Below are 21,124 nucleotides of genomic sequence, written 5' to 3' on the forward strand. Positions count from 1 at the left end.
CAACACTCCTCTCTGACAAAAAACATTCCATGACCATTCCTGCTAGGTCTCAATTTATGTTGTTTTCTCTATTTTATTCCCCCACTAGACTTACCAAATGTTAGTTAGCTTTCAAAATCCAGTCTAGGTCACACTTTATTCACTCATTCTTCCTCCAATTTCTTAAATATTTACTATGTACAAACCATTTTAGTAAATGAGATACAAATATTGTTCAGAATGATCCTGTAAAATTTAAAATTTAGAGAGGCAGAGAGAAAGAAAGGCAAAAGGAAGGATGATAGAACATATATATGTATATGTAATAATTGCATAATAAGAATCTCCTGTTTCTCTGCTTCCAGTTAAATTTTTCCAAGACATGATCCATATGTTGCCAAAATCATTTTCTTAATATAGAACAATGATCATGCACCTTCTCTATATTAAAACCTAAAGTGACTCTCCATTGCCTATTGAATAAAGGAGAAAAATTCCTCAGCCCTAGTCGGATCATACCAAGAATATTAAGTTCTGTTCTGGACATCATTTCTAGGAAATTGTTACTGGAAAATGTCCAGATGATTGCAACAAGGATGGTGAAGATGTCCAAGTTTGTGCCATTTGGGAATTCACTGAAGGACATGGGATGCTTGCCTTAGAGGATGCTTAGTGGGAGCATGGTTGCTATCTTCATATTTTTAAAAGAGTTGTCCTGTGGAAGACAGGTTTAAATCTATTCTCTTCAGAGAGAAGAACTAGGAGCAGTGGATGGGAATTCAAAGAGGAGATTTAGATTTTATAGAAGAACAAACTTCCTAACAATTAGAATTATCCCAAAGTAGAAAGAGATGTCTTGGGAAGTCATGAATCCCTCCTATGGTACTATTTTTGTGGATCATAGGGTAAAAGATTTAGGGCTAGATGGTATTTTAATGAGCATGTCATCCACACTGAATTTCTTTAAGGTATCCTCTATGAGAGTAATAGTCAGTCAAGAGACTAGTATAGTGGTTCACATTGGAAAAGCTAAGTGGATGAAGAATTCATATTGTTCAAGATATGATTTGCAGTCACTGGAAAGCCCATTGAGTTAGGACACAAATGCATATCCTGGAGGTAGCCTAGACACAGTTGATGCACCCAGCAAGTTCTTATTTCCTATTTCCTTGAAGACTTCCAATGATAGAAAATCTACTTCTTACCAAAGGGCAATTCATTCCTCTCTTGAATAGTTTGGAAGTTTTTCCTGCCACAAGACTTCAATTTGCTTCTTTGTCTCTTCCAACCATCCTTTTTCATTTTGACTTCTGGGGCTAGAACAAACCTAATTCTTCTTCCCATTGACTGACATTCAGATAACTGAACATATCTATTATCCCTCTCTTCCCTCCTCTTCATTCCTTCCTCACGACACCAGCCCCCCCCCCCCCACTCACAGTCTTCTCTGCTCTAAGTGAAAATGTTCCTTCATTGGATCTTTATCTGACATAGACTTAAATTTCTTCATGACCCACACATCTTCCTGTAGATGCTTTCCCTTGTAGCTAGGATGCAACACAATATTCTCGATTAGATGTGGTCTGAGAAGGGTAATCTGTGGTGTGGTCATTTATCTCCCTAGACAATGACATAATTGAAATTGCCATTAATTCTATCTGGCCGGTTTTGCTACATGAATTTTGTTTCCTTCAAAATTGAAAATCAGCCCCTAATTTCATATTCAGGCAGTATATCTAATTAAAAAATGGTAGTTTAATTTTCTATTACTTTTCCTTGAAAATTAGAATGACATCATTAAGGGATTTAATAGCATTTCATAGTATGTTGAGATCAGAGACATTGATATCTCTGCCCTAAAACTATCATGTTTTGAGGCAAATAAAATTCAGAAATTGATTTGGCCTCAGACACTTAACTAGATATGTAACTCTGGGCAAGTCACTTAACTTTGCCTCAGTTTCTCATCTGTAAAATGAGTTGAAGAAAATGGCAAACCTCTCGGGTATCTTTCACCAAGAAAACCCCAAAGTGGGTTACAAAGAACCAACTCAACAGTAGAATACATACAACTTTAGATATTAGCTTAAGGAAAATGACCTAGGTCATCTGTCTATTTCCCACAGTATCTATTAGCTATTTGTTTTCCATGGAATTCATGGTGCCCTGGGGAATTCTGGTTCTTTCTAAATTACACATTAGTTAGGAGAACCAATGGGTTAACTCATTTCTGGCCAAAAGCCTGGAAGAGAAGGGAGTTTCCTTTGCAGGAGACCAGTTTTCCTATTGTAGCTTCGGGCATGGCTAACTAGTTGGTCTTTTCCCACTGAATTGTAAAGACACAGCTTAGGGCTGCCACAGATGTGCTTATATGTGGTTAGTATTTACGGGGTTGGTTAGGGATTAAGTAGAAAGTCAACCAATGACCAATTTTGTGGGGCTTGATGAGAGATAGCTTTACCTCGGTGTCAATGGCCTGGAGCTGTCCTGAATCTCTAGGAAAGGAGGTTGTAAAATTCAACCCCATTAAGGGCTTTTTTCAAATGTTAGCTGAAAAGAATGGATCAATGTTAAAATCTTCTATGTGAATTATCCTGTTTTTCAGAGATAGCTCTGCCCAGCCAGGAATGGTTTGCAAATAATAAAAAAAGATCCTAGTAAAAGGCAATTCAGGAATCTCATTTCTCATAAGTGAGTGGAAAATGTGTAGACATAAGTCCCTTGTGTTATCATTAGAGGTGGAAAGATTAGAAGTTATCTAGTTCGATCCCTTTATATCAGAGATATTCAAAAAGGAGGTTCAGAAAGAAATGACTTGCTCAGAGAAATGGGTATGAAGCCAGAGGACCTGAGTCTGAATGCTCTGCAACTTACTAGCCATGTGGCCTTACCCAACCTTCTGACCTCTATGGTCTGCTTAAATGACCTGTGGAATTATTCCAGTTAAAAGAACTCTTTTAACCAATATATAACTATCATGCTTCCTCCTGCAAGCTGACAAATCTGAAAGTTCCAAAGGAATCCAAAGACATGGGACTCATCCTCATCAATCTTTGGTTCTTCACTCTTACTTTCTCCTCCTGTCCAATGAATGACCAAGTCTAGGAGGAGCTACTTGGATTATCCATCTCACAGATATGATCTCTTCATCTTCTATAACTTAACTGTTACTTTAGTTCAGCTAGGCTGGGTGGCCAAGAAGAGCACTGAGCTTTAAGTTAGGGAGATCAGAGCTCAAATCCTGTCTCGGACCCTTACTAGCTGGGTGATTCTTGGCAAATCATGTAATTTCAGTTTCCTCATCTGTAAAATGGGGAAAATTATAGCCCTCACATCATGGGATTCTGGGGAGCATGAGATAACCTATGTAGCATACTTTGCAAACCTGAAATTACTATATAAATTACTTTTGACTGCTTTAATTGTCTCCCACCTGGCTTCCCTATCTCCAGTCTCTCTTCTCTTTTCAAATCATTCTTCACAAAGTTACCAAATTATTATTCCTAAGATTAAGAATATTAAGTTTGAGTATGTCATTACCCTGCTCCAGAAGGTTCAGTGGCTCCCTATTTCCTCTCAGATAGACTAGAAACATTTTTACTTTAGTTTTTAAAGCTCTTATTAATGTCTCTAAACTGTCATTTTAGGTTGATTTCCCATCCTGTACTCTACCTTGAAGTCCATCTGGCTTCTGCACTCCTCTCTCTTTTTTTTTTTTAATCAACTGCCTCTTTGTGCTTTCTCTTTTTTTTTAAATTTACTGCCTCTTTATGCCTTTTCTAGGTTTTCTTTCTTCTCACACCTAGAACATTCTTTGTCCTCCCCCTGCCTCTTAGAAAGGTTAGCTCCTTTCGAGGTTAAACTCACATGTCACCTCCTATAAGAAGTCTTTTCTAAGTCTTCTAGCTGTTGATATTGTCTCTCCCCATCAATTTCTTTGCATTTATTTTGCATGAATTTTATCCTTGCTTTTCTGTGTTTGTGATCCATTCTCTCCACCCCCCACCAAATAGAATGCCTCCTTCCTGAAGGCAGACTGTTTCATTCTTGTCTTTTTATTTATGACCAATGCTTAGTACCATGCCTGGCTCAGTGTAGGTGTTTAATAAATCCTTATTGAATTAAATTACACTCCTGCTGCCAAAAGGCTGCAAGGACTTTGCTATTTTCTAGAAGAAGTAAATTAATAGAAAGGAGGTGACTGGGGGGGTGGGCTCTTGGATTAATTGACTGCTATTTGTATTGTTGGCTGCTCTCAGTGTAGGCAATCCATCTTTGGACAGCATCCAGCTCTTGAAATAACACTAACAGGACCACAGAATGGAGGAGTTAGAGGACAACTCAGGGTTCATCTGATCTGCCCCTCTCATTTTACAGAAAGAAAAATTGAGATCTAGGGAAGGTACTCCAAAATTATATCAGTAGTAAGAGGGGAAAAATAGTACTAAGACTCAAGTCTTCTGCTTTTTTTTTTAGGTTTTTGCAAGGCAAATGGGGTTAAGTGGCTTGCCCAAGGCCACACAGCTGGGTAATTATTAAGTGTCTGAGACCAGATTTGAACTCAGGTACTCCTGACTCCGAGGCCGGTGCTTTATCCACTATGCCACCTAGCTGCCCCTGTCTTCTGGTTTCTAATGGCAGAATAGTAGCTTTATGAATCTTCCATTTTCTTTATTTTCATTCCGTGTTCGTGGTCAAGGTGTCGAGCTTGCCTCAATATACTCAAAGAAGAAAATTTATCTTTTGAGGATATTAAGTAACCTTGGAAAATCTTGTTCTGATGTCAAGGGATATGATCCACCCTTTGGAGCTGGTTAGAAAAAAAGAATTTCTTTTAAAAAAAAGGATTTCCTAACCTGCAGTTAGGGCAACCAGGGCGCTAATCCTAATGCTAAACACTTACTGGCTCTCTGAACTGAAGTACTATGCTTTTTTTCTCTGACTTCTTTTTTCCACATCTGCAAAATAGAGGTATTAATTCAACAGTGTCTTTAAAATCCACAAGTGTTTTGGAAAGATGAGCCCTTATTTTAAGGAACTGACATATCCCTGGTTCATGCCATGGAGCTGAAGTTCACTTAGCTTTCAAGACTCAGTTGAAGTTCAACCTTCTCTGTGAAGCCTTCATTGACTGTTCTTGCCTCTAGTGATTTTTCCTTTTCCTGAAACTTTTGAGCCCTTTTGAATACTGGAAAACAGAATGGTGGGAGAGCTGAGAACTGAAAGGGAGAGCTGTCCATCAAAGTTACAAAAAAATAAAATTTTCCAGTACAGCCTGAATTCACTTTAGACTGGGAGAGTTTTTGGTCAAGTTTGGGTTTCATGACCCAATATTCCTCATATTCTGATAACTGAGAAGTACTGTGGGGCAATGGAAAAAGTAGGAGGTCTTGAACAAGCAGTCCTGTATTCAAATTCCATTTCTGCCACTTTACATTTTTATGATCTCAGAAGAGTTACTCAAGGTCTGTGGGCCTCAGTTTCTTCTTTAATAAAAGAAGGTAATTTTTGATTTCTGAGGTCCCTTCCTTCTTGAAATCTATGATTTTTAACCCATATTGCAATCTGTTGTGTTCTCCCAACTTGACTCCTGACTTCCACAGCTAGAGACATCATGTATTGCCTTCCTCATAGACTATCAGCAATGTGATGATAAATTTTTAATAAACATCTTACTGGGCAAAAAAAAAAAAATGAACCCTAGCATACTATAAAGTTTAATGTGAATTATTAAGATTTTCACCATCTGTTTTTCAAGTCTTGACAATCGACAGTCCAATGTACCAAACTCCAATTTATAGCATTTATCAATTGACTAGTTCCAGTTTTGATGTTCTCATTTCCTAATGCTAACCTAATTGACTCACATCTAACTTTGTACTGTGCCCAGCAACTCTTTTATACCAAATATTTCAAATCAGGATCACATTGAAATTTTTAAAAATAATGAGGAACTGCATGGCTTAGGTTCTTATGGGCTCTTGGAGTCTATGCTTCTAATTTCTTGTTGTAAAATAAAACCTTGCCTTAACTTATCTTATGGAGGTAATGTTATAAAGTGTTGTGTGAGCAATGTTTAAAGGGGAGAAAAGGAAAGAAAGGAGAGAGAGGGAGAGGAGAGAAAAGAGAAGGGAAGAGGAAGAAAAGGAAGGGAAGAAGAGAGGGAAGGAAGGAGAAAAAGAGGAGGAGGAGATTAAAGAGATGGAGAGAAGGGCAGCTAGGTGGTGCAGTGGATAGAGCACCGGCCTTGGAGTCAGGAGTACCTGGGTTCAAATCCAACCTCAGACACTTAATAATTAGCTAGCCTTGTGGTCTCGGACAAGCCACTTAACTCCATTGCCTTGAAAAATCTAAAAAATAAAAGAAAGAGATGGAGAGAAAAAGAAAGAAGGGGATGAATGAAGAGAGGAAAGGAGAAGGGAAGGGGAAAGGAAAAGGAAGAAGAGGAGAGAAGAAGGAAGAGGAGGACAGGAAAGGGAAGGGAAGGAGAGGAGGAGAGGAAGGGAGAGAGAAAAAGAGGAAGGGAAGAAATAAGAGGACAGGAAAGTGAAGGGGAGAGGAGAAGGAAGAAGGGAATGAAAAGAAAGGGGAGGAGAAAAAGAGAAGAGGAGCGGGAAAGGAGAAAAAGAGAAGTGTTAAAAAAAGAAGGGGGAAAGGGAGGAAGAAAGAAAAGAAGGAAAGAATAGAAAAGCAGGAGAAGAGAGGATCATACTCCCTAGGACAAGCTAGGGACTGGATTGCTGAAATAGCAGAGCTAGAGCATGTCTTGCCTATGACCCTTTAGAATGCTGCACCTGGAAGTTCTGACATCTGTTACTATATCTGTTCCATGCTATTCAGAGTCCAAACATAAGGCAAGGCAAGGAATGTGTTATCAGATCTGGGTTTGTGTTTTTTTTTTTCTTTTGACTTTTAATTCACTTTAATTTTATGGCATCCTAACCTTGTTTTGATTCAAGATTTTCCCAGAGCATCATAAAAGCAGAAGTGAGTTCAGCATTGGTCTAGAGTATGTTTAGAGAAGCAGCCTGGGTTTAGTGGACAAAAGGTTGGTTTTGCAATTAGAAAGCACTGAGTTCAATCCTTGCCTTTGGCATATACTGATTGAGTGACCACTGGCAAATAATTTTACCTATCAAGTGATCTTGGTGGACTTTATGTACTCTTCCACACCAACCTCATTTTAAGATTCAGGAAACTGAGGTCTAGAGAGGGTCAGTGTCTTGTCTAAGGTCACCCAGATAGTGAATGACAGAGATGATATACACAAACTGGCTTTTAGTTCTGCTATCCGTGGGTCAATCTGAATAATGGGTAAAGTGTCAGAAAGTCAGAGTCAAGATCAGTGATAGAGGGAGAGGGCAGTGCAGGAACTTTGCCAAGCGAGGAAATATGTATGGGAGTAGACTGGAAGAAATGCCTTGGATGATAGGAAGGGAACAGTTGAGCTGTTAAAAAGTTTTTATCCAGAAGACTGGGGCAATTTCTGGTCATCAGATCTGTGTCCTATTTATAATTCATATTTATATAATGCTTTAAGATTTGCAAAGCATTTTCTTAACAATAAAGATATGATATAAATAGTACAATATTATCATTCCTATTTTACAGAATAGAATGCTAATGTTCTGAGAAGTGATTTTATTTATCTTTGTCCCCAGTCACAATGCTAATATGTGTATGAGACAGAATTTGAATCCCTTTTTTCTTTAACTCCAAATTCAATGTTCTTTCCACCATGGCTTTATCTCTACTGTGATATTGTCAATGAACAAGCACTATTTGAGGATAATGTTTTCAGCCCCTTTTCCTCTCAGAACTCTCCTAGACTTTTGTTATCTCTTTTTTGCAGTCATCTTTCACATTCATCTCCCTACTTGAGGAACAGTTCTTCGAAGAATGATGTCTTGTCTATCACTTTATCTCCCAAAGTTCTCTCTCAAAGTTGGCACTTTATAAGAGTCAGTTATATTGTTGATGGGTAATAAAATGGCCTTTTGCGTGAGGGTGATGTTAGGACTAGGAAATGAGAACATTATGTGCTCAAGACCAGTTGGAGCACGGCTCATAACCTTTGGCTGCGTAGGTAAGAATTCAGAGTGAATGATGTTCAGGTCATGAGATCACATTTTCTGTGAACTTGTCAACCACAACCACATACCAATTTGTGGGAGAGAATGTTATTGCATTCATGTAAACCTAGTCTCAGTAAAAAGAAAACAAACTCTATTTTGTCCTCTGCATGGTGGATCAGGAGTAAAATATTGGAAACCTGGACTCTATTCCTGAATCTTTAAAGAGAATATAGTCTGACTTCTTCATTTTGGAGATGAAACTGAGTCCTAGAGAGGGGAATTGCTATGTCCAAGATTACACTATTGGTAAGGAGCTAATCTCAGGGTCCTATCAAGGTCTTTTAATTATAGCCAAGTTTTCTATATACATTTCCTTTAAAGGCAAAAAAAAATCACTGATCATGTGTTAAGTTAAAGAACACATCAATTTCACTTCCATCTTAAGAGTGCGTATTAAAATTGGATGACTAATATTTGTTTTATTAACAGAGAGGCCACAGGGTAACTTTAGGACAGTTCAGACTGACCCTTTAAGTAATGAATGAATTCAGATGTGTTCTAAAGGTCACTCTAAAGAGGAGCCAGAAATGCAATCCCAGATGCAGGAGGTATTATTTGATGATTTACTGAGGGAAAATGGACAATCTGTGGGTCTATAGACTTAACTGCTGAGTCATGACATTCAACATGCTCAGACTATCAGTCATCAATAATGGTTTCAGCAGAGACAAAGAAATGAATGAACCAGTTTAGTTTAAACTGTAAAAGAAACCTGGAAGTACAAATTTAGAATAGCATGCTTGTTAGGAATGCTATAGTGGAAGGAACATTGAATTGGGAGTTCAGACATCTGGATTCTAATCCCAGCTCTGTCAATATTCAGCTATATAAGCCTATGTAGCTTAATCATATTCTGAGTCTCTGTTTTCTCATCTGTAAAATGTGAGGGTTGGAATAAATAATTTCTAAAATCCTTTACATCTTTTGTTTTTTATAACAAAATCATATTTTGAACTCTGCTATTGGTCTTCCAAGGTATGCTTATATTTATGATCCAAGAATCAGAAATGAAATGAAATGCTTTCAAGAAAGCAGTTTATTGAAAGGTAAGATAAATTCAAGAGGAATAAAATAAAAAGTACAAACATCTACTTGGGGAAAATGCTGATTAAAAATCTTTTTAAAAATTGCAAACCAAAGGAAGGATGTGTTTAATACATTAAAGAATCTTAGAAATCATTGCACAGGAAGTTTCCAAATTGAAAGTCTTTTAAAAAACTATTGACTATCTGATTCCTAAGTGATCTCAGCTGCCATCTAGACCAACCTGTACCTAAACAATAATCCTTTGTATAACATGCCCAGCAAGTGGTCATCAAACTTTTCCATGGTGGCACATAAGTAGGGCATACATATCTAGGTTTTCATACAACTAAACTGCCCTAAGTGAAGCATTTGGGTTATGAAACATAAAAATAGTAGATAAACAGTATTGTGGATTAGGAATTTGTAAATGAGGAATATTCAGTATTATTTAGTTCAACTCCCTCATTTTACACTGGGGGTAACAGAGGAGAGTAGGTGGAGTGCTTTACCCAAAGTCTAGAGCATCCAGAGTAAGGCAATCAGGTTGATGAAGGATTCTAAGTGTAAAACATATTGGGATCATTAAAAGAACTGGACATTTAAGCAAGGAGATGGGAGGACTTGGCTTGAATGGGATGAACTTAAGCACCTGCATATCTATCCTCTGGAAGAGAAATTAAAATTAATTTTGCTTGGTCCAAGAAGAAGGTTAGATCCAGGAGCAGTTGATAGAATTTGTGAAGAGGCAAATTTAGGTTTGATCTTGGGTTAAGGAGGAGACAAAAATCAAAACTATCTAACAGTTTCAGCCATCCCAAAATGGATTGGACCATCTCAAGAGATGGGGTGGGGAAAATTTCTCTTTTTGAAAATTTTCAAGCAGAGGCTGCATTATTCCTTGGTAAGTGTGGTACACAGTGTGACTACCTAGTTGTTGAGATCTCCTCCATTTCCAAATTCTTAGATGCACTTTCTATTAACAAATGGAAGAATCTGAGCCTCAGTGTAACCTGCCAGCCTTCTTTCTGATCTGATGCTGCTTCTGTTTTTCAGTACTTTCTGCCATATATCAATTTGCTGCTCACACTTGCCCTCATCCATTTGTCTAAATGTCATATTTTCCCAGAAGAATGTAAGCTCTTTGAGAGCAGAAACGTGTTTTCATATCTCTACCACCTAGCAAAGTGCCTCAGATAGGAGCAGATACTTAATAAATATTTGTTGAATTGAATTGAACTGGATTTTTTGGCCAATTAGGGGAATGAATAGGTAAAAGGTCATAGGTTGCAGACTAGAAAGGACTTCAGGTACCACTCTATATAATCCTGTCATTATACAGAAAATTAACATTTAGGGCATTGCCCATGATCAAACATCTCTTCTGTCCTGTGTCTCTAGATGATGAACATCACTATATTATATTGTTGAATATCACTCTATTATATAACAGGAAATATTATTTGGATGTGATATTTGAACAGAAGAAAGGCATGTCCTCAAGCAGCAACCTCTCAAATTCAGGGACCCTGGAGGTGAGTGCTTTCCCAAGATGCACTTACCAGTTTCTGAGTCAATCCTGGAGGAGCCCATTCATATGTGATGGTATCAAAGGTGGGATCCTTCCCTGTTGCAATAGGGTTGGTCATAATCATCCGGTTCCTCTTGTAGATACGGATGCCGTCTCCACCTTTGATTCGGGCTGTGAGGGTGGAGTATTTGGAATCTGTCAGCAAGCGGCCAATTTTCCGATCATCTTCCATTTCAGAGCTCAGGCTGTGATCTTCATAGCTGCATTTACATGACTTGCATATTTTCCTGTGTGGGGGGAGGGGAGGATAGTGGGACAAATGAGATCATCTCTTGTCTTGGACTAGGGAAGCATTTGCTCTTTCAAAAACTCAAAGTTTAACTTAAGTTCCTTGGAAAGGTTAGCGGCAGGATCAGATTATGACCCTAGACAAGGAGCCGCCTTTGTGATTGTGAAGGACCAAAACCTTATTTGGGAAAAAGCTGGCATGATATTTCTGCAAAAAATATTCTGGTAATGTAGAAAATGAGACAGATTTTTGCTACTTTCCCATGGGGAAAGAGAGAATATCCCTGCCCCAACACGCACACACACCACTCCACTTTTCTTCTTCTGCCAAAAAAAACTAAAACAAAACCAAACAACAGCAACAAAAACCAACCCGAAACCCAACAGCTGATTATTGTACCCTGCGATGATAAAGGATGGCTCATTCATTAAAAAGATGCTCCTAGGAATTTCTCCCAATATTTATGGGCCCTGTCACAACCAAACACTTGTATATTTGGCTTTGAGAGTGCACTTTTGAGGAGGGAGGCTGTGAAGTTTCTTGGGAAAGAGTGGACAGCACCCAGAGGAAAGGAAATCTATTAGAAGACTAGAAGCTTAGCAGGAGATAATAAGATGGATGAAGTCTGACTTGACTTGGGGAGAAGAACATGAAGGCTGTGTTTGTGTGTGTGTGTGTGTGTGTGTGTGTGTATTGTGTTTGTGTATGTGTGTGTATGTGTATTGTGTGTGTATGTGTGTGTGTATATGTGCATGTATTGTGTGTGTGCCACTTAAATTTTGATACTTGTCTTGAACAGAGTTCACTGTGATATACGGCAACTTTAAAGTATGTAGGCCAAATTTAGTTATCCACATATTGTTACTATGTGATAGTAGGAAAATCATTCCCTTTGAAAGGCTCTTTGGAGATAGACTTAGCTTTTACATATTAAGAGCTAGTTCAATTAAGGGGAGGTCATCACTGATCAGCAACTAAGCAATTGTGTTTTATTTTTCACTTGGACTGAGGTAATCCCCTCAGACTCCCAGAGTCTCGTTATATTAATGCTGAACTCAATACAGCTACGTGAACAGCAGAGCTCTTTGTATGCCTAGCTCATGAGATCATCAGCTTCAGGAGCCTTCAGTAGCTGGGATTATAGGTGGGTTCCATCATGCTTGGCAAACAGTTTTTGTTTCAAAGTGCATTTCATATTTATGTTTCTCTTATAGTACTGCTCTTTCACATGAACAAGGAAGCCTAGGGTGACTCCATCACTCAATCTTACATATAGAAAGGGAAAGGAGAGGGAGTGGGGAGAGACCCAAGGGGGATGGCAAGGACACAGAGGATGTCAAAAATACAGAGGAAATGGCAGGGATATAAGGGGGAAGGTAGGAATACAGTGGGAAATGGTAGGGATTTGAGGGGAGAGCAGAGACATGGGGCAGGGGGATGGCAGAATAACTTCAGGTATTCTATTATTCCTTCTCTTGAGAGGGTTTCTGAAGGAAAACTTATTTTTTGGAAAATTATACTTTGTGACAGCTTCTTAAAGGGAAAAATCGCTTGTTCCCATCCTTCATCTTTGATGGCATCTCCTTTACATGAATAAAGAGCAGACTTGGTTTTATATCTAGCTGTGGAATTTTGGGGTGTCGGAAAGACCCCTGAAGAGCCACCCTTGTCATTTATAGACATGAGGCCTAGAGAAGGCAAATAGATTGCTGAAGGTATCCCAGCTGGAGTAGAACTGGTATGAGATCTCCTTTCCATTCCTCTCTATCTCCTCTCCTCAGAAGATCAGTAAACGTCATTTTGGATTATGCAAGTTTCATATTGTAAGGATACAGATCAAGCTGCCGAGACTGAGTTGGGCTAACATCCTATGAATTTTAATTTCTATAAGTCTATTAAGAAATGAAGAGAATGCAAATTGAGTTTAGCAATTATATTGCATAGCATATTGTCTCATAATTCTAGGAAAGGCTTGGCTATACTGAAGGGACATGGCAGAAGTTTGGCATAGGAAAAAGAAAATGAAATGGAGAAAATTAGATTCTAGGCCTCTTTGGTTCTTCATTCCCTCATCTGTAAAATGAAGGGCCAAATATCTGTTGCTCTTCCAATATCACCTAGATGTTAGAAATGTTCGTGCCTATCTTCAATTCCCTAATAAATTTTTTTTTGACCTTTACTGTGTTAGCTGGTTATTCAGTCAAGTGACTCATTTCCTAGAAGATATTTTGAAAATGAAAAAATTATTTAATCTCTTCAACCCAGCTGGATTATAAGATTCTCCAGTAGATTGTAAGCACCTTGAGGGAAGCAACTATCTTTTATCGCTTTTTTGAACACTGTGACTTTTTTTGAACACTTAAAAAACATTTAATAAGGGGTGGCTAGGTGGTACAGTGCATAGAGCACTGGCCCTGGAATCAGGAGTACATACCTGAGTTTAAATCTGGCCTCAGACACTTAATAATTACCTAGCTGTGTGGCCTTGAGCAAGCCACTGAGCCCCATTGCCTCCAAAAAAAAAAAAACCCCGCTTAAAAACAAACAGTTGCTGTACAATCCTCATACTTTGTATGCGTATGTCCCTGTTCTCTAATTTCCTACTCTCCTCTTTCATCATCTGGGATTTTCTCCTTCCACTGATGTCTAAATAAGTCCTAGGTATGTAGAATGCTAAGGCTAGAATGATTTTAAATGAAGGCTAAAATTAAATAAAATTAGAAATCGTCCTCATGCTTAGGAAACCCCAACCCCTTTTGATATACATACTATGAAAGTATTCACACTAAGGAAATCCTTCAATCCTATATTCTGGAGTCATATTTCCCTGTGAATTAAGAATTCACCTTTATAGCAAACTGGCTAGACTGTAAGTTCCAGAGACAAGGAAATTTGTGTTTGCCCCAAGTCTGTATCTTTTTTTTTTTTCATCCTGTGTGCTACAGATTCAGCTCCCAAACAACTGTCTTTGTCTGCCTTCATTGCCTTTTTGGCTTTTGTTCAGGAGGCAATGTATCTTAGCAGATATTCAACAGGAAGATATGGGTTCAAATCCTGCCTCTTACACTTAATGACTGTGTAGACAAATCTTTGACTCTCATTTAACTTCAATTCCTTCACATGAAAAATTTGTGTAGGGTAGGAACTGGATTCCATGACCTTTGAGGTCCCTCCCATCTCTAAATCTATGGCTGTGGCTTCCATATCTCCAAATCATTTTGAAAAACTAGAATTGATACTAATCAATTTTTGTACTGAGACCTGAACTTTCTGAATGTTTGCTTGACCTATAAGCTAGTTTGATGACAATCATTTTTATAAGTCAAGACAGGAGTAGATGGTGTCATTGGAGCTACAGTAAACCACATTTAGGGACTTTTAAAAACTTCATCTTTTCAATAAACTACCATTAAGTTTTCACTCTCTACCAGGTCCTATAGTAGGTACTAAGGTAGATTAAAAAGGTAAACAAATCCCCAGATTTGCCATCTTATTGCTGTTAAACAAGTAAGGACAATTTATGCACACATCATATTGGGTCATATTGGAGGAACAGTGAGTTATACACTTTTGTTGAAACATTAAGCATGGGAGAGAATGTAATGGGAAATAAGACTGAACAAAACAATCAGTTAGTCAATTAATATTTATTAAATGCTTACTTGTGCCAGACACTGTACTAAGCTCTGGGAACACAAAAAGAGGAGAAATTGAAGTGGGTTGGGAGGAAAGGAAACAGGAATTTCGTAAGTGACTTCGGAATGCCTAACACTCTCATATGCACTGTATAAATAGTTCATTTGATTCTCACAAAAATCCTGGGAAGTAATTGCTTTTATTATCATCCCTATTTCACAAGTGAAGAAAGTAAGACCAATAGAGGCTATGTGATCTTTCCAGGGTCACAGAGCTAGGAAATGTCTGAGGCTGGATTTGACCTTGTCTTACTGGTTCCAGTATTTGCTCTATCTATTGTACTATCTAGGTCCCTTCGAGCTGGAGGAGACCTTAAAGATCACCTGGTCTCTTCCTTTCATTTTATATTTTTCATATTGTTGGGAGACCATGGTATATTGTGTAAATTACCAGATCTGAAGTCAGAAGACCTATGTTTGAAACCTGGTTATACTATGCATTAGCTGGGTGACCCTGGATAATAAATCAATCACCAAACATTGATAAAATGTGCCAGGAACTATCCTAGGACCTAGATATACAAAGCCAAAAGTGGGAAAAAAAGAATCCCTTTACTCAAGGAACTTTCATTCTATTATTCCATCAGGGATTATAACTATCACATAAATAAGTGCAGACAGGATGTAAAGTAAATACTTGATTTTGAGAGGGAGAACACATCTGGGGGTTTGAGAAAGAATTCATGCAGAGGGTGGTACTGCAGCTGAGCTTGGAAGGAAACACGAGAGTCTAAGAGGCGGAGGTGGGGAGAACAGTCCAGGCAAGGGAAGGGCCAACTCAAGGCCCAGAAATAGAAACAGCAAAAATCCCAGTTGGGCTAGACCTTAGAGTGTAGGAAGGAGAGTCATACATAATAAGACCTAAAAGAGAAGTGGCAGCCAGGTTGGGAAAGACTTCAAATGTCAGACAGAGGAGTTTATTTATGTTTATCCTAGAGACAACAGGGAGCTATAGGAGTTTCTTGAGCCTGGGAGTGACATGATCAAATCTGTTAAGCTGATGGCATTATTAGCAGCTCTATGGGGGGATGGAATGGAGAGGGGAAAGAACCTTAGGAGCCTGGTGATTTAATATCTCTGAACCTTAATTTACTAATTAATACAATGAGAAGTATATGGTTGCCTTCGATGATCACTAAAATATTTTCTAGCTTTGAGTTCTATGACCTTGGAAAGGGATATTAGATAAGTTTGTTTCTAATCTTGGCTAATCGCCTACAATCAAGGTGTTGAGAAAAGGCCTTCATAAGGTGGGCAAGGGGAAACACCAACGATCAACTTCACAACATCTTGGCAGTCCTGTATAGGAGAAAAGATATTTCTATCACAGCTGTGTGATTATGAACTGTGTGGCCCCGGGCAAATCATTTGACTTTTCTTTGCTTCTTCTTACCTGGAAAATTGTGAGGATCAAATGAGTTACTATTTGTAAAGCGCTTTGAAAACCTTACAGGTCTACGCTAACCTTAAATAACAACAACGACAACAATAATAATAATAATAATAAACAATTACACTACCATAACTAGCGCCATTCATTAATTCATTAATATAATTTCTTGTCAATTACAATTATGTAACTAATTATAAGCTTAATAGTATAAGTATGTAATTAATAATATAATTGAGTATGACCATCACTCATTATACAATCATCAATTGAGCTGAGCCCTGCAGGAACGAGATTCTAAGAGGACAAGGTGAGTAGAGATAAAGGAATAGAAATGACACTGGATTGGGAGTCCAAGCCTTGCCATTGACCATCTCATTACCATGTGACCTCAGTCAATCACTTTCAACTTCATCATTCTAGGGTTCAAGTTCATTAGGTTAATCTATTCAATTTAATTATTTAGACCTAGCTCCTTATTCCCATGATTTGGATGTGAAAGGAGTTGCTTGAATTTTTTTCCCTCCTGCGAAATAGGGATAAGTAATGCCTGAAATATTTTCTTTTCAAGGTCATTATGAGACTCAAATGAAAGTAGGTAGGTAAAATTCCACATAAAATCATATGTTATCATCATCATTAATCATAGTATTATTTGCTAACCTAGCAGGAGGTCCCTTAGGGCTAGTTTTAAAGTGTTTTTTTAAAATAACCTTTGGGTAGGGAATCCCAGTGGAACAATTCCCTCCACCAATGAAGCTCTTGAACTTTTTCTGAAATTTCTATTCTTAGACAGTTTTGGGGATAGGAAAAGGTCAAAGGACTTGTCTGGGATCTCTCATCCAGAATCTGTCATAAGATGGGATTTAAACCCAAGGCTTTCCTGACTTTGGGCACAGCTCTCTACTCTGCTGTGACTCCCTAGAATTGGAATTCCATCAAACTTCAATAGATAAGGTCACTTAATTAGTGTGGGTACTGTCTCTAAAAATCACATAACCACTTAACCTTCTAAGGTGAGTCTTTCCAAAACAAGTGAAGTGCATCAACAAGATTTTTTCTTGAATCCTTTAATCTTTGGTAGATCCACCAAAGTTATCCTCTACTGGCCTAGACTTCAAGAACTCAACACAAAACTTCAAAATGGGATTTTAGTAGAAATAAAATGCCAATTTGGTTCAAATATAGGTTAGCCCAGGAAGCTGATGGCTCAGTGAATAGAGCACTATGCCTGGAAGCTAAAAGTCATGAGTTCAAATGGGACCTCAGATATTGTGTGACCCTGGGTAAATCCCTTAATCTCTGCCTGTTTCCTAAACTGTAAAATGGGAATAATAATAATAATAGCATCTACTTTGCAAAATTGTTGTGAGTATTAAATAAAATAACGTGTGTAAAAATTACTTAGTGCAGAGCCCAACACAAACTATGTATTATCCAAACACTTACTCTCTTCCTTCTGTTTCCCTAACATGAGTCTCTCTCTCTCTAAAACAAATATGTCAGTGCAGTAAATTGAAGTTATGAGAAGAAAGAGACTAGAAATGGAGACAAAACAGGAAAATACTGCAATATTCTAGCAAGATATGAGGGCCATGTGAATGTAGAAAAGAGGATGAATGGCAGAAATGTTGAGGAAAGTAGATTCTCACAAGATTTGGCAACTGATTGATTATAGAAAGCAAGGAAGAAAGATGCCTGAGATTGTGAATCTGAGTGACTGAATGGATTGTGATGCTTTTAAAAGAAAGAGGAAAATCTGGAAGAGTAGCATTTTTCAAGGTCAGGTGGATTGAATTCTCTTTTGAGTTCAATTTGATTCTGAGTTTCTGAATTTGAGATATTATATGAATGAAATTCCAAGTGATTTCCTCACAAATAGAAAGGACTTAATGCCATCTATCCCAGTGAGGTAAAACTATATACATCTGAAAGTGTTTGAAATGCCCTGTGCATTTATAATTAATTCCATAATTTTGAAGATCTATGATTTCTTTAGTGTGAATACAGAGGTAGATTCTAAACCCTCCATGATATGATTCTTATAGATGATTTCAAAAAATCAAGTCATGCAAAGAAATCAACTATTTGCTTCATAGTGTTTTCTAATTTACCTAGATTGGTTCTCAAACAGTTTATATATGCTTATTCTGACTCATAAGAAGCATTTGATAAATATTTTGAATTGAACCAAACTCCTAGGTCTATATTGAAAAACTCTCTAATGAGAGAGGAATTCCACCAGGAATTTTGCTCTTTGGTCTTCAAGAACCTAGGGTCATTTCTAGGCCATGAGGCACCAGGGAAGGACTTTAAGAGAGGCATGTGCATATCATGTATCACGATTATTTTTGTATGCTCTGGAGAACCCCTTGTCCAATGCGCCTACTCAGCATATATTAACAACATAGTCCATATATCGCATCACTGTCAGTCAAGAAAGGCTAACCTTAGGGTAAACCAACCCAAGGGGATAAAAAAAAAATCACATTAGGTACCAATACCTCCTCTCCTTGCCATTTCTATCCAGATTCACATAAATATTCATGATAACATTGAAGAGAAAAATTAGTAACCCAAAGGGCTAACAGAGTGGGTTGAGGAAGGGGAAATCTTTTCTGGTCTTCTCTTTTGCCTTGGTGTTTGGAGGTAGAGGCTGTTATGGACTAAATGCATTTTAAGAGCCTCTGATCTTATTTTTTTTTTAGCTTTGGTGCTTTCTTAACAGACTTTAACTCATGTCCATGTTTGGAATGTTCTTCTTCACCTCTACTGCTTAGAACTGCTAACTTCCTTCTATATAGAAAACCTCTAAGTTTTCCTTATCTCTCTAGACACTAGTATTCTTTCCCCACCGAAATTTACTTTCTCTATATTTTGTATATAGTAACCTGCCTAGTTGTTGGGGCACTTATTCCAAATGATTCCTCTAACAACACACACACACACACACACACACACACACACACACACACACACTACCCACTGGCATATAAGAGCTGAGAGAGTATATAAATCTCTTTGTTTTCATGTTTTCTAGAATAGTAAAAGGAACTCAATACACTCTTATTGGATTGAATTTAATCTAAGATGACCTGGCAGATTCACTTTTCTTTTTCCATGCTATTCCCTTTGAGATTAGATCTCATTGACACTGCACATATATGTGTCCATCACTATTTGTGTTCTATCTATCCATTTGAAATGGGTAAACCAGGGACATATCTTTTTTTTTCTTTATATTCTCAATCTTATATAGTGTCTGGCATAAAATAAATAAATAAATGCTTGATGACTGAGTGGCTGCCTCCAAGAATCACTACTCATCAAAGGATGCTTGAAACAGAACCATAAATAAAATGGAGCCCAGAGTAATTGTCCAAGAGCACTGAAATTTTTAGGACTCTCTTTTAGAATGTCCTTCCTCCTGACTCCCCCACTTTGTAGCAGTGCCAAATTTTTCCCCAACATAGAAACTTCAGTTTCCAAGGGCATGTTTCTTTTGCCTGGCTGACTCATGCCAAGTAGCCCCTTTGCTTTATACCTGACCAAGACAATATCATTCTTAGTTATGTATAATTCTGGCTGGAAGTAAAATTAGGGAAAGAGGTAGAGCCAGAGCTAGAACTACACAAGGTAGGAAGCCATTTAATGAAGACAAGGGCATTCTTTTCTGATTTCCTTAGTAATTATTGCTTTCCCTCACTAAAATTCTATTCTATTTGTTTTGTGTAAATTTTGCATTTGGTTATCAGTTAGCATATTATTTCCTCCCTTATCCTTTTCCCACACTTCTGTTAAAATGTAAACTTCTTAAGGGATACTTGAGGGACTCCCTTCCTTCCTTCCTTCCTTCCTTCCTTCCTTCCTTCCTTCCTTCCTTCCTTCCTTCTTTCTTTCTTTCTTTCTTTCTTTCTTTCTTTCTTTCTTTCTTTTTCTTTCTTTCTTTCTTTTCTCCCTCCCTCCTTCCTTCTTTCTTTCTTACCTTTCTTTATCCTTCCTTCCTTCCCTACTCCCTCCCTCCCTCCCCTTATCTCTCTCTCTCTCTCTCTCTCTCTCTCTCTCTCTCTCTCTCTCTCTCTCTCCCCCTTTCTTTTTTCCCTTCTTTCTTCCTTTCCTTAGCACCTAATGTGGTATCTGGTACATAATTAATCAATAGAGATATATCTGTCATATTGAATTGAATAGAAATGCACTAGGCAATACAAAGCCTTTAAAAGGTTTATAAACAGTTAATCTCAGTCTCTCTGCTTCCTCTCATTTGCCAAATATTTCTTTCTTCCCTACCCCCCCCACCAAATTGACAAGGTCTGTTGTTGAATAAGATAAATTTCAGAAAAAGTAAGAAGTGCATTCACTTTGGACTCAGTACAGGCCATTTTGAACTGTTTCTACTTAGTGTGGCATGTAAGCTAAGTAGGCTTGGCATAGAAGAATGACCAACATTATTAAAGAGGACAGTTAGGAAATCAGGGAAGGCAAGGGCCTTTCCTACAACTGCTCCATTACCTCCAAGGATGTGGCTCGAAGCCTGCACACGTCCCCTTGCATCTCAAACAAGGCACACCTTTGGCTGATTGCTGTTGGCCTAGGGACATCTGGAAAAAAGAGACAAAAAGAGGGTGTTTTCCTTCAAAACATCTTGGACTGGAGGTTTGACCTCAAAAAAAAAAAAGGAAAAGGAAAAGGAAAAAACTTGGCAAGGAGGCCAAAGGATTGTGTAGAGTACAGAGGGCTCGAGATGAATAAGCCATCACTTATTGTTTACTAAGGCTATATCAGGGGCCAGCGAGGGAAGTGGCTCTCCTGGATGTAAATCTGAAAGGGTGGGGTCCTTCAGGATGAAATATAGGGGTGCTAATTCCCAAGGCCCCTGATGTTGTTGTGAATCACCAAGGCAACATTTCAAATGCTCAGATGAGAATTACAATCTCTGCTCCATTTCCCATCTCCTTCCATCCTCCCCCCTTCCTTACTGCAATGGAATCTTTGGGCTCATGCTTTCTGCTTCATCTATCTGTGATTTATGGACAGAGCATGATTAAATCAGAGTGGCAAACACAAACAGATGTTTATTCCACC

At 38.1% G+C, this 21,124-nt stretch overlaps 1 protein-coding gene across 1 annotated transcript in view; it reads right to left on the reverse strand.

Moving 5' to 3' along the window:
* Nucleotides 1-21,124, reverse strand: part of LMCD1 (LIM and cysteine rich domains 1) — a 75,787-nt gene that overhangs the window by 20,963 nt on the left and 33,700 nt on the right. The window contains exons 2-3 of the mRNA XM_074198672.1: nucleotides 20,552-20,640; nucleotides 10,700-10,955 (exon numbers count right to left, since the gene is read on the reverse strand). Of these exons, the coding sequence (XP_074054773.1) occupies nucleotides 10,700-10,955; nucleotides 20,552-20,640 (345 nt within the window). The remainder of the gene's footprint in view (nucleotides 1-10,699; nucleotides 10,956-20,551; nucleotides 20,641-21,124) is intronic.

This window comes from Macrotis lagotis, chromosome 8 (assembly GCF_037893015.1).
Source record: "Macrotis lagotis isolate mMagLag1 chromosome 8, bilby.v1.9.chrom.fasta, whole genome shotgun sequence".
Lineage (NCBI taxonomy): Eukaryota > Metazoa > Chordata > Mammalia > Peramelemorphia > Peramelidae > Macrotis > Macrotis lagotis.